Source organism: Tyto alba, unplaced genomic scaffold, assembly GCF_018691265.1.
Source record: "Tyto alba isolate M040663 unplaced genomic scaffold, T.alba_DEE_v4.0 Super-Scaffold_46, whole genome shotgun sequence".
In the NCBI taxonomy this organism is placed as follows: domain Eukaryota; kingdom Metazoa; phylum Chordata; class Aves; order Strigiformes; family Tytonidae; genus Tyto; species Tyto alba.
The window spans coordinates 10,620,515-10,633,452 of NW_024881322.1; the positions used below are offsets into that span (position 1 = coordinate 10,620,515).

At 41.6% G+C, this 12,938-nt stretch overlaps 1 protein-coding gene across 2 annotated transcripts in view; it reads right to left on the minus strand.

The window, feature by feature from the left end:
- STAC (SH3 and cysteine rich domain) overlaps positions 1-12,938 on the minus strand; it is a 74,511-nt gene that overhangs the window by 21,822 nt on the left and 39,751 nt on the right. For both annotated transcript variants that reach the window (XM_009975126.3, XM_032988896.2), the window contains exons 3-5: positions 6,542-6,642; positions 4,220-4,301; positions 2,347-2,462 (exon numbers count right to left, since the gene is read on the minus strand). In XM_009975126.3, the coding sequence (XP_009973428.1) occupies positions 2,347-2,462; positions 4,220-4,301; positions 6,542-6,642 (299 nt within the window). The remainder of the gene's footprint in view (positions 1-2,346; positions 2,463-4,219; positions 4,302-6,541; positions 6,643-12,938) is intronic.

Sequence of the window (12,938 nt, forward strand, 5' to 3'; positions counted from 1 at the left end):
AGGCGTTAAAAATACCTTGGCTAGTTCAGAGCAAGACGGTTACCTCTACTCTGTGCAGAGACATGAGCTGCAGTCCTGGAAGCTTCGTGGCTGTAGAGGCAAGGAATGGCTCCTAGGCTAGTCACCTTTGCTTTTAACTACTTTCAGCAGGTAGTTAAAGGCAAAGTTATCTGCCTTCTGACCCAGAGCTAGCCCTTTGACAGCTTGGACACCACCTACAAGGTGAAGTAGGATCCCAGGTGTCACCACATCCATGGTGTCCCTGGTTTGGTGGCATGGCAGAACCTTGAAACACTCCTCAGCTCCCCGGGTGGGGGCACAGCCCAGCCACAAAGCCCCCGTGCTGATGTGGGCCTCACAGCTGCATTCCTGCTTCTGCTTCGAGAGGAACAGAGCAGCGCATAAGTGGGGACCACTAGGGAAAGATTTTATATGCATTATTAACTGCTCACACACGTGCTCTGGTGCATTTTTACCTGGACACTAAGGGCTCTGTGTCACGTCCCTGCTCTGGTCACTGCTCAGTGCCTGCTGCCCAGTCACACATCACTGCTGTAAAGCTGCATGGCTCCATCATTTGGATCAGGGTTGTGTCTGCCCCTGGTTTTCATCCTTGTCTCAATCCACAGGCTTGCACTGATAGAAGTTATGGTTTCACATGTCTGTTTATTCAGTTCTCCAATGTTTTCTATTTTCTGTATGCTGACACATGTTATATTCTCTTCAGCCTCAATACCCTGGAGAAATTCCCATAATGAACTTACATTCCTCATTCTACACCCACACCCCCCCAGTTATGATCAGCTCCCTAGGGCAAGTTGACACAGCATTCGTGATTTCTACGCTTGAGTTGTCATTCATAATTCAACAGAATGCTTTATTGATTTAGAAAGCAATAATTACATTTGTAGAACTTCTGTTTCGAAGCAAATTAAATAACTGAAAGAAAGAACTGTATTCACAATGTGACAGGTGGTAGAGTCACTTTGGGTTTTAAAAAAGAATGGAAATCACCAATTTCCTTTTAAGGCACAAACAAGGGTGGATAGAGGACGTGTCCTTTAATAACTCCTCTGCAGATTTCACTTAGTTCTTGTTTAAATTTATCTGTCTTCTTTCCCATCTGACACAAATGGACTTGTTTAGAGGCCGCCTATACTACCTGAGGTTACAGTTCAGCCACATGAGTGACAATACATTTAAGTGCCAGGGAAATGTTGTACCAAACATAAACAGATATTAGCACAACTTTAAATTAAACACGTAAGTATCTGCTCTGAGGTCTGGAGCCTCATTATGCCTGTGTGACTGATGATTTTTATTCTGAGGTGAGGGCAGGAGAGATTGTCAGATAATGTGAGTCTGATTTTTAGACACAATCAGCTTTAGCCTCCAGTGTATTCAGGTGTGATTTTTTTTTTTTTAGCCCCCAGGGCAGTGGGGGGATGAGGAGTTGGGAGGATCTCTCGAAAAAAAAAAAAAAAGAGAGCCTCAAGCATAGGCTTAATTGCCTGTTAGAGAGGTGAGGGGGTATGAAACATTCTTTCAACACCACAGATGAGCTCCTGATCTCGTGTCTCCCAACGCTGTTGAAATAACTGTTTCTGTAAGGAAGAAGCTGTTGAACTGGATATGGATTTAGCAAAGGCAGGGCTGAGGGAACTATCACTTCCCTTGTCATCCTTATCCATCTCTTCTGCCATAGTCCTGAAAAAAGTGACTTCTATGACAGGAGAGAGTGAATGACAAAGATTGAGATGAAGGTGAAAATCTCCCTGCCTGGATACAACAAGCTGAGCACAACTGTCTGTATTTTGGTTTTGGAGAAAGGAGCCCAAAGCTGTGATGCCTCTCTCCTGAGTCTAGACTTGGCAGGGGTGGAGGTGCCAGTCCATTATCTTGCTGTGGTAGCAGTGGTTTAATTTTAGCTGGGCTTGTACTGTGGAGCCTGTACTTTTAAATCTAGGCTCTGAGGACTCCGATCCATCACTATCACTTCTATAAAGGGTAAGTGCTCACCATCAACAAGAGGCAGTATGCATCTACTCCAGCGTGACAGTTAAATGTCTCTGTTCCACTTTTACAGATATGCAAAATCAAAGGAACATAAGAAGATTATTCATTTAGTTCATATTTTTCTGTTTTTCTCAAGAGTCATCTAAAAGATACTTAAACCCCAAGTTTGTAAAAATAACATGCTTTCTGGTCTCATTTTTGGAAGCTGAGAGTATTTTTTTTTTTTAACAGTTTGAAATACAAATTTTGTGAACTCGGAGACAAGATCCTGTGAATGAATATCTGTTGCTCCTCCAGAAAGAAAATGGAAGAAAGATGTGGGATACTTACAGAGTTTCTGTTAGGAGAGTCAGATCCACTTCCAGAACTGCCTTTTTTGGTTTTCTGGGCTAAGGAAGTCCCAAAGCGGAGAGTTTCATACACAGGGTCAACCTTATTTCCACAGGCTGCAAGAGAAGGAGCAAAACATGCATCAGTCCCTTGAAGATATTTCTGGTCATGTTCCTGCTCCACTTGGAGAAACACCTGCCTCTACCAACATACTGGGGTGTATACTTAGGCACAAGCTGAGTCGTTATCCTGATAAAAAGTGTTTGATGAACTTAGTGGAATTGGTTTTTGCTAGTGATTTACTGTTGCCTCTCTGGTCCCATAAAGATCATTCTCCCCTCATACAGGCTCTTCAGGTCCCGGCCATTGCCTTGTCTCTCTTCACCTGCCATCCTCCTTTTCTAATCACCACTGATGCTGCCTACACTGAGGTAAGGAAGACAAAGTACCAGGAGGCTTTAATCCATGTTTGCTGCCTGTTCCTACCACTGGCCTCTTGGATTGCTCTCAACAGTAGATGCTTGAAGGGAAAGAACCCTGCACTGTGCCTGAGCATCCTTGTGGTATGGGTAGACCATCGCTTTTATCCACCTACCCTCACACAGTGCTCCTACTTGGCTAATCTGGGTAAACAGGATGTCCTGGAGTTGCCTTGAAAGGTACTGACATCCCCACTGTGGGGCCACGTGAGGTCTAGAGGGAGACGTGAGTAGGTACCTGCTGTTCGGAATGCGCTCCAGGTTGCTCAGCTCACTCTAGGGGTAGCCAGAAAGGCCACCACCCCCACTTGTGTATGTCCATTCAATTCTCACTCCCACTCTCCCTCATAGCTGGCCCCCAAAGTCATCTCCCATGGCAGAGAAATAGATGTCTTCAACTGGCATGAGCAAATCCAGTTCAAATTCTCCAAACTGCATTATTAGACCTCAGCCTGCCTTGCAGCAGTAGATGGGTAGAATACAGTACATTTGTAGCACTGTGTAGGAGGAGGGAAATTTTGGCCAAAGTACTGAGAAAATACATAGGATTTTGAATTTTGATGAGAGCAAAGCACACCTCATTTTTTAGCCAGTTTGTTCAAAATGTTTCCATTACTTCTGACAGAAATGATGGATTTTTTTTTTTAGAAAGAGAAACTTAGATGAAATCCATGTAATTAACTTTTTTTTTTTTTTTTTTTTTTTTAAATGCTGAAAATAACAAAGTAAATGTCCTGAGACAAGTAATTTAAAAATGTCTGCCTAGTTTTGGCTTTAATTTTTCATACTGCCAGGCTTGCCTGGTCATAGTACTGGTGGGGAGAAATATTTTCCAGAACCAACTAAACTTCTCCATTTCAAAATATTTCTTTTCAGGAATTTGGTATTACAGTGAGCAAAATCTGGTCTTTTAAGTACTTGGACAATGTGAAGACATGGTCAGTAAGGAAAAATATGAGGTAAGTAAGAAGTGTGGATGAAAAAGAGCAGGAACCTAACAGTGTCACTCAAAAGCCAGACCAATGGTTTGAGCACCTCCTGATCTTTTGATCTCTCTGTCTTTTATTTGGTTCCTTCCAGTTCAGACCTTCAATATTCCAGCGATTCTTCCCTTTTAAGTTCCTACTTTGATCTCAGGTAGTTATTATGATAAACAGGGTAATTTCTAAGAGACTATATGTACAGGGGGTTGAGTGAAACGCACAATAAACACACCCTCTCCTCTTCCAGCTTTGTATCTTTGAAGTGGTCCTTTCCTGAGATGGCAGAAGGACATCCAGTCACTGAAAGGAGCTGGAAGGCTGCTGAGGGTAAATACCACGGCTGGAAGTCTGCCGCTGCTGTTGCAGAGCACTGCCAAAGGGAGACTGAACAGAAAAGCAATCAAAACCTACCAATAGGCATCACTTCTTTGATGCAGCCAAACTGTTCATGAATGAGTAGTGGTGAGCTGTAGTACCGTCGAAATCCCTTCGGCTGGAGGGAGAGAAAGCAAAAACAAGTGAAGTGCATTACTGCCACATAGTAGAAATAACCTCAGCTCTTCGGCTAATGGCCCAACAGTGTGGTGAGGCTGGAAATATGCCTCCTGTTGATGAGTCACAGCAGAGTTTAGACATCAGGGATTTACTTGATTTTTCTCCTGGAAAAAAACCAATTTCCTGTATTTATGTGGAAGGAGGGGCTAATTTTCAGTTCCCCTTTTTCTTTTGTCTTACACAAAAGCACCACTAATTAATTGCAGCAAAAGTGCTGAATCACTAGAGGTTCTGGGAAGTTTCCCTCTCCCTTTCTTCTTCTGTAATGTGAATTTGCATTGCTTTACATTTGCTAAATATGTGACTGTCCTTCCCCACCCTACCTCCAAATCCTCACATTCCCATGTACACACTTGTGAAATCCAAGGAAATTATAGCCTTTCTATAAGCTTTTCTAAGGTTTGTTGCTGACTGACTGCAGCTTCCATTGCTTTTTTTGTCTTGTAAGTTCAAAAACTCACCAAGTTGTCACCAGATAACCCCTCAACGCCCAACTGTAGAGAAATGCACTATAACAACTCAAGCTATACCATTAAAGAGTACCACAATATGGCCAATAACAGTGCCCTATACCACTCCAAAACCTATTCTTAGAAGGTTAAACATTTCCTGTCACCTCTCTATTTACTATCTCAGCTAGCAAATATTTCAGGCAAAGGTTGAGTATCCAAAATTAAGGGGTTTGGATATGACCTACAAAGTATTAGAGATTCACAAATGGTCTCTCAGTTTTCTAATCTTTGCAGATTGTGAGAACTTTCAGTCACAGTGAGAAGTGGAAAAGCCTCGTGGAGATGTGCATATTTTCTATATCCTATGCTCAGTATACATCAAAAAATGAGAGAAAACTAGTTCTTTTGCTAATGAGCTGCAGCATAGACTGAGAAGGAATGAGGGGACTGATAAATTTGGTTTCATTGAGAAATAAATTCCAGATTCTCCAGCCTTGGTTTGCCCCCAAACTAGATTCAGACACAACATGAGCTCATAAAACTCCTGTGACTTTGCTGGACGACTTCCTGCTGTAAATTTGGCCTCTACTTTTGTGCTTTTGTAAACTAGTGACCACAGGAGCTGAGGCTGGAATCAAAAAATGTGTGAAACAATTCAAGTGATTTAATATTTGGCTTGTCCAGGGCTTGCAATGAGGTCATTCAGCTCTTCACATACCAACTTCCTATACCAAAATGCCTCACCTAAGGTTAGGATTAAGATTTAAATGCATAAAGATTTGTCCCAGTTATATAAATAACAATAGCTTTCACCAAATACTCTTGGAAAGACAAGATCTTTTCAGTGAAAGGTTGGTTTTCTAGCCCTTTTGAAGTCAATGCTTGCATTTTTTCATCCTTTAATAGAATGAAACTGTTTGGTTTTAGCTCATATTTGTCTCAGGTGCCTTCAGTTTGCAACAAATCTGAGAACATTTGAAACATGAATATATGTATTCAGTTTTCATATTCCAAATGGTCATTTCTCCAAGTTCTTTTTCCAAAAGTAACCATAGGAACCATATTCCCATAAAAATCATTAAGCTGTGTTCAGATCGTCTCAAACACAGTGTCCTGCCTTTGTCAGTTACGAGAATTTGCTGCTCAGAAGGTGACCCAGGCACTAGGGTGTTGTGTCTATACAGGGGCAGGTCTCCTCCCAGTCTCTCCTACTGAGAGATTGCTTCACACTCTGTAGTGTCTCAATGTGAAATATCCTTTGGTTTTCTTTTAAGGATGAATTATGGTTTTTCTTCAAGCCCTAACAGTGGAAAAAACAATAAAACCTAATTTGAAGGATTTTTCATTTATTCAACTCCACTGAAATATTTTGACTAATGTATAGCATTCCTTGAGAGACTTAACACTACAGTAAGCACAGTTTAAAACAAGGGAATCAATTCTGTTATTTAGCTAGATTTGGATTCTGTAACTGTATTTTCACATCCACAAAGCAGACCAGATTTGTGCTTCATTTTTTGCTCAAGTTTTTGGGTAGTAGCAATCGTCCAAATTGATAACAGGGCACCACCTGGCTTTACTTTTCCTGCCTCAGTAAAGTGACCTGGTGCCAGCTCTGTTGATGCACCAACTAGATGCCAGCCAGGGGGTCAGGCACACAGAATAAGCGGTTCCAGCACAAGCTGGTGCCTCCTGCTGCACTTGCTGCCCTGAGCTGCTCACTTACCAGCTTGCCCATGCAACGCTGCTGTCCAATACTGTCTGCACACTTGTGGTGGATGCTCATCTTACAAGCCTTACAGCGCAGTCCGTGCTTAGCGTTTGTCCCTGTGAAATGCACGGAAATTATTTAATTAGACAAAATCAATATTTTCCATGCGTTTAATGAATGACCTGAAAGAACTGATGGTGAGGTCAGTTGCAGTAGAGTAAATATTGACAGCGTTCTTCACCTTGCCTACTTTTTCTAATATACATTTATACATGCATTTTGTTTACAGTCTCTCTGGTTTAGGCATTTCTCCCCCAGGCTCTTTCCTAGGATACTGCTGCCTTTAGATATATATTGGATTATGCTCTGCTGTATGATAGTCTTATCAGGGATGTCTGTCTCATAAACATCAAGCAAAATCCCTTTTCTACTTTGAAAGGGCTTGGCATGAGAGCCGTGCATATCTGAGGGAGCCACTGAAGGAGTCCCCAGGCTCTGGAGCTGCCCTGGGGAGCCAGGCCATCAGTGGAAGGCCAGTTTTTGTGGATAAGAGGTAGCTCCAGGTATGTGTGAGAGGGCTAAGCCAGCTCCCTTACAATTTCCCACCCATTTGCCCAGGGACTGCTGCTCTCACCACCCCGGACCAGTGCTCAGAGGGTGCAGGAATTGCTCCTTGCACATCCCTGAGCAGGACAGGGAGGATGCCATGAGTCTGACCTCACTCCTTTGCTGGCATTGGAAAAGTTCAGTGCTGCAGGTAGAGGAGCTCTAGGAGAAATTTAGCCTTACAGAAACAGACTTCTCCCACTTGGACAACAGTAGTTCTGCATTATCTTCAATGTGGACCTACTCTTAAATGACAGAGCCAAGTCCGTTTGCTTCCAGGCAGGAACAGTCATTCTTACTCATCAGACTTCCTAAACTATGCAGAAGCAGTTAAGCAGTTAAGCTGCAGCAACTCTTTTATCCCCACAGGACTATATAAATGGAATGAGTAAACACGTCAGTTCATTATCATCTACTGCAAGGGTGAGTAAGAGACAAGGTAGTAAAAAAAAAAAACCCAAAACTCTTGACATTTTAACTGGCCCTCATTAGTCGGACATGATAGGAATATTAGTCAGAAGGATCCTGCATCTGAAAGTACTCCTGTAGCTCTTGGTTATTTGAGTAGTCAACACCATATACATGCTGCTGAATTCATTCAGTGAAATAGTACATCTGAAAGAAGCACTTCAGGGAAGGGTTCATCAACTCTGACAAAACCCAAGCTGTGACAGCACCACTTTCAGGGGAAGAGGCCCCTGAAGTGGCCACTTTTGAGCCAAACAGAGGCAGGCTGGAGGAACTGGGGATGGTTGCAGGGAGGCAGGCTCAGACGTTTCACTTGTGCGCTTCTTGTAGGACAGGGAACCGACACCCTCCCCCACCTTCCTACTGAGACTGCTGGAGAGATGAGGAGTGAATGGGGTTGAGTGTGGGGTGCACCCCAGGGACTCCCATGGAGTGGGGTCAGTGCTTGTTCCCTGCTTGTTGCCTGCCTGGCTCCTCGCAGCTGAGCCAGTGCTTGGGTATGTGCAGACATCTAGCCTCATTCCCGGGATCTTTTTTCCTAGTAAACATAAGATTTACTAGGACATATCCCTGTTTTGTTTTGTTTTTTTTTTTTCCTGCGTGGTTGCACTCAGATTACCGTGCTGTGAAAATTCTTCCAGTTATGGTTTCTTTTCAATAACACATGCTTAAACCAATATTGATTTCTACGGCTTTGTGTTTTTATCACTGATGATGAAATGCTGAATCACCCTTCCCGATGGTCAACAACTGACACAGTAAGAAAACAGGACTTACTCCACATTTTAGAATTATATTTATAGGGTAGAATGAAAAAAAAGGAAAATTACATCATATTCCGCCTATACAACACGTACTTAGCATCACTGGGTCTAATGTTTCTCTCATGCCGGTCTCTACTGGCATAACTGTTACCCGCTTTACCAAGTTACTCCTGAGATTCAGCTGAAAAGGCTCACAGTCCTTTCTGTTGGCTGTATTACACTCTTCCAGCCATTTTAGTGTTAATATTACAAGGTGGATATTGGCACTTCATATGTTATAAGCATGTGATCACAGAAGATATACATCTGTCAATATAACTGTGCATCCAATTGACGTGCAAAATGAATGCAAAGTATCTGTGCTACATGCAAAAATTAAAACACAGCTTCTTCAGAACTGTGGTCATGTGAAAATGAGTAAGACAGTAAGTTACAAAAGAGCAACACTTGTTTCTATTGACGAATGCCATTTGTTATCCATGGTTATGTAAATAATGGCTTCAAAGAGAGGAAAAGTATTTCAGTCACACACTCAGTCTACAAGAAGTCTTTGCAAATTAAAGTAAAATTCCTTGTAACTACCAAAAGCTTCAATCTTTAATTCATTGTCATTTCTAACTACTTGGTTTACTGTGGGACTAGGCAGCTTGGAAATAATTTGCATGTATCTCCCTGCCTCCCAACGAGGAATAACAAAAGGGCTTAAAGAAGCATTTATCCTGTATTTACACTTAACTACCATATCTCAAGCTCTGAAAGTGACATTTCTACAAGACACATTTTTCTTTTTTCCCCAGTATAATTCTTTCTTCTTCAGTTTCTGATCCCTATCACACTAAATCAAGCCTCCTCAGAGAATTATGGCTAAGCTATTTCAAATTTTTTTGCCATAGATTAGACAACTACATATCAGCAATGTATCTGACCCAAAAGTTCCTGAGATTCAGAACTGATGCACAGCCACAGCTCACATTATGGAGAACAGATCCACATCAGTGTAGGTGCAAATGAGACCAGGGTTTGACTCACTGCATCAGTTTTTGGCCTCCCATGTAAGCACGCTTGTTGACTTTGCAGTTGCCTGAATGGCACTGGTTTTAGAAGGCATCCTGGTAGTTTGAAATGGGGAAAAACCAGGCAGAATATTGAACTTGCAAACAGGGTCTGTAAAGCTGAGTGAGAATGATGAGAGTCCTACAGTCATGCCAGTGTAAGAGATATTTCACTATGCCTAAAGTAGTAACACAGGATATAGCAACATGTTGAAAGATTATTTGTCAATAAATTCCCCCAGAGAGCATGAGAAAGCTAGTAATTTGGTCTGAACATACATTAAATAGTAGAAAATAAGTGGTATTAATGTTTAAAAGTAAAAAATTATGACAATAATAATAATAATTATAGTAATAACAAAACCACCACAATGGGGCAGATTATTTGAGTGCAATTTGTATCATTTCACTTATCTGCCATAAGATATCAGGTCTTGTTTGAAGTTAAAAGCCTCTCTGTGGTGTGCTTAATCCCACTGGGTTAATCTTTCCATAGATTGAAACATGGGGAAGGGGAAGAGTAAGGAGAGAGTTCACATTTGAGATGGCCACAGCAATGTCTGGAAGGGGCAGTAGTCCTGAAGAAGTAAGTAGTGAAGTTTGGGATAGTAAAACACTGTCCCAAGGACTTCTGCTGAATATACTCTGATGACCTGCAAGCCTGACCATCACTCTTGTTTGCTTCCTGCCCTGCTAAATAGCTGACAGCCCAATTGCAGCTTACCATTTGTTCCCATTAGCAGATATTCCCCTATGCCAACCTTAAAGCACAGCTGGAAGCTGCCGATAAAAAGTACTTCCTGAAATGTCTTGGCCCACCTGGAATCATTTCAATTTGTGGTGGATCAGAAATAGAAGAGCTAAAGGCTTAGCCATTAAGCTACACCTGGAGTACCCTATCTTTTTCTCTGTCTTTCATTCAAAGGGGGAATAGACTAACAGCTTTGATAGACTCTTTGTTGTTACCTTCAAAAAGTAATCAGCCCTCCCACCTTCTTCTCCAAAGACCCTTACTAAGGTTACTTAAGCAAATTGTTAGATGTTGAGCATGCCAGAATAAAGGTTCTGCTCAGTCACTTTTGGATTGCAATCTAGGCATGTGATTGTCATTAGTTTTATTACAGACACGCTACTTCATTCACTGAACAGGGTGGACAGCGTCCAATGCATCGGCACCTCTGTTCAATACTTCTTTTTTATTTTAATTGGTCAGTTTATGTCCATAAGCATCACCTCTTGGGTGCCATATTAGCCTAATTCCAAATACAAGGTGATTAATTACCTCACGGGCTCTCCTATGGGCTCACTGTCTTTGCCTCTTTATGCCTTACAATAAGAGCAAGTTTGCCAAAACTTGGATGGGATGGTTTCCATTTGAGGAATTAATGGGTAAAACTGTCAGAGGTGTCACTGATACAGTACTATTTGGCCCAGATGCTGACATTTAAGTTGTAAAAAATGCAAGCTGCTAAAATGGGGGGTTTAGAACAGAAAGTATTTGCATGTTTAGCTGACTTGTAGTGCCCATAGACATAACTGTTAATGTAGTCATGAAACTCATATTAAGAAAAACCACTTACACTTACATTTGCACATATCTTCCCTGTGTCCTATGCATTAATGTATCTATTAATTATCTCACAGTCTGTAAAGGCTGGTATTCCTTTTGTAAATGAAAATGACAACACTGACAAAATAAACAATGTTTCACTGGAAGCAAATGAGGAAATTTCATGTCAATATACCTGAATAGTTCTTAAATAAACTTACAGATGAGGTTCTGCCAGAGTCATTTTCTTCAGATACCAGCTAATGCATCCAGACACCCCGAACTGGAAGGACACGTGCTTTTGAGAAGCAGGTCATGTTTAATAATACCTTGCTAGAAATACTCTATGACTGGGTCATCTCCCATCTGAGTATCTAAACCAGTGGCTAGGTTTTTCAGAACAGCCATGGAAAACTGAATCTTAAACTCTTCTGATAATCTGACCTTAAATACTAGCAAAAGCACACACTGTATCACTTTTGTAAATCTAAGCCTTTTTTGAAGGAAGACTAAATGTAAACAGAACACCTCAATATAGGTGAAAGGAAAGATTTGAAGGCAGAGAGACAGAGGAGATAGGGCAGAATTTGATTCCAAGTCTTTATGTTTGTCTCTCCTATAAAAGTAATTTAGTAACTACTCTGCATTTGAAGAAAGTGACATTTGTCCTAAGGAATGCAAGTGAGAATTATGTTTGTCACACACACGCGAAGGAAACCTTTATCATCCTCTCATCTTGGCCAGCACAGCTATGGCTGCAGCGCTGTTGGCTGATGCTTTTTGCCTGTTGTTTCAAAACTCAACATTAAGATTAATAGCTAGAGAGGGAGAATGAGCCCTACAGCCTAGACAAATCTGAAAGAAAACTGCAAATGTTGGTAACAACATGACATTATGCTGACAGTATAAAGATAACCATAATAGGCACTTATGCTAAAGTGAAAAACAACCAAAAAAAAAAAAAAAAAGATAAAAAAATTCAGGTCTATAAAAGAGAGGAAAAAAAAAAGGGAAAGAGACACAGAGAGACTGTCACCTCCATCTAATCCAGATATGACCCAACCACTATTTTTTATCGTTCCAGCTGAGAGGAACATGCCAGTCAGAAATTGTTTTGATTTAAAACTTTCATAAATAAATACATTTAAAATTACATATTTTCCATAGAGCTTCAACTTCTGCTGTGGGAGGCTGATAAAAATAATGAGTGCCTTGCCCCTTTCTCCCCGAGTACATTTGCAATTGTCACCAGAAAGCTGTCTCCATGCCAGAATTTATGGGAAATGGAGAATTTTAAGCAAGCCAGGCCAGTATTGTAGCAGTGGAGGGTTTAGGATGTCACCTTAGAAGGAGAAAGAAAAGTCCCTGAAATGGCACTGGTGCCCCTGCAGTCATTTCTAAGCCTTTGCGCAACCTTGTCTCCCAACCTTTTCTTCATTTTTAATTAATTGGTTTTGCGTAAAAGCTCTGATGCTGAAATGGAGACTATTTTTAAGAATTCCTCTATGGCTACTTCCTGCCCCCACAGCTGGCTGCTGCTGGACAAGCACTTGTCCTCCTCCTTTCCCTGCTGTCTCAATCAAGAGCCGTGGATAGATTAGAGAATGGCATTTTCTATACAGGACATTCACACCTTTAAAGGTAAAAATCTTGATCTTGATTCCCCCAAATCATTAGGTTTGAAAGGATGAGCTAGGCATCCCCCTCCTTGACCTTCAGCCTCTTTGGGTGCCTCCTGGCACCTTGGGAATTACCCCTTTCCCCTACCCTAATCCCTGCCACCCTCCTGCTTCTTTTTAACTGATTCTGGGACCCCATCGCCTGTCCCACTGACATTTTGGAGAGGCCAGAGGCACACATCCTCAGCTGGTCATCAGATGATCTTTAGATCAAAGTCTGATGACTAGATTTCCCCATCCACCCTAGATGGCTGACAGCTGGAAGTCATTGCTGTCTGATGCCTGGCTGATAAT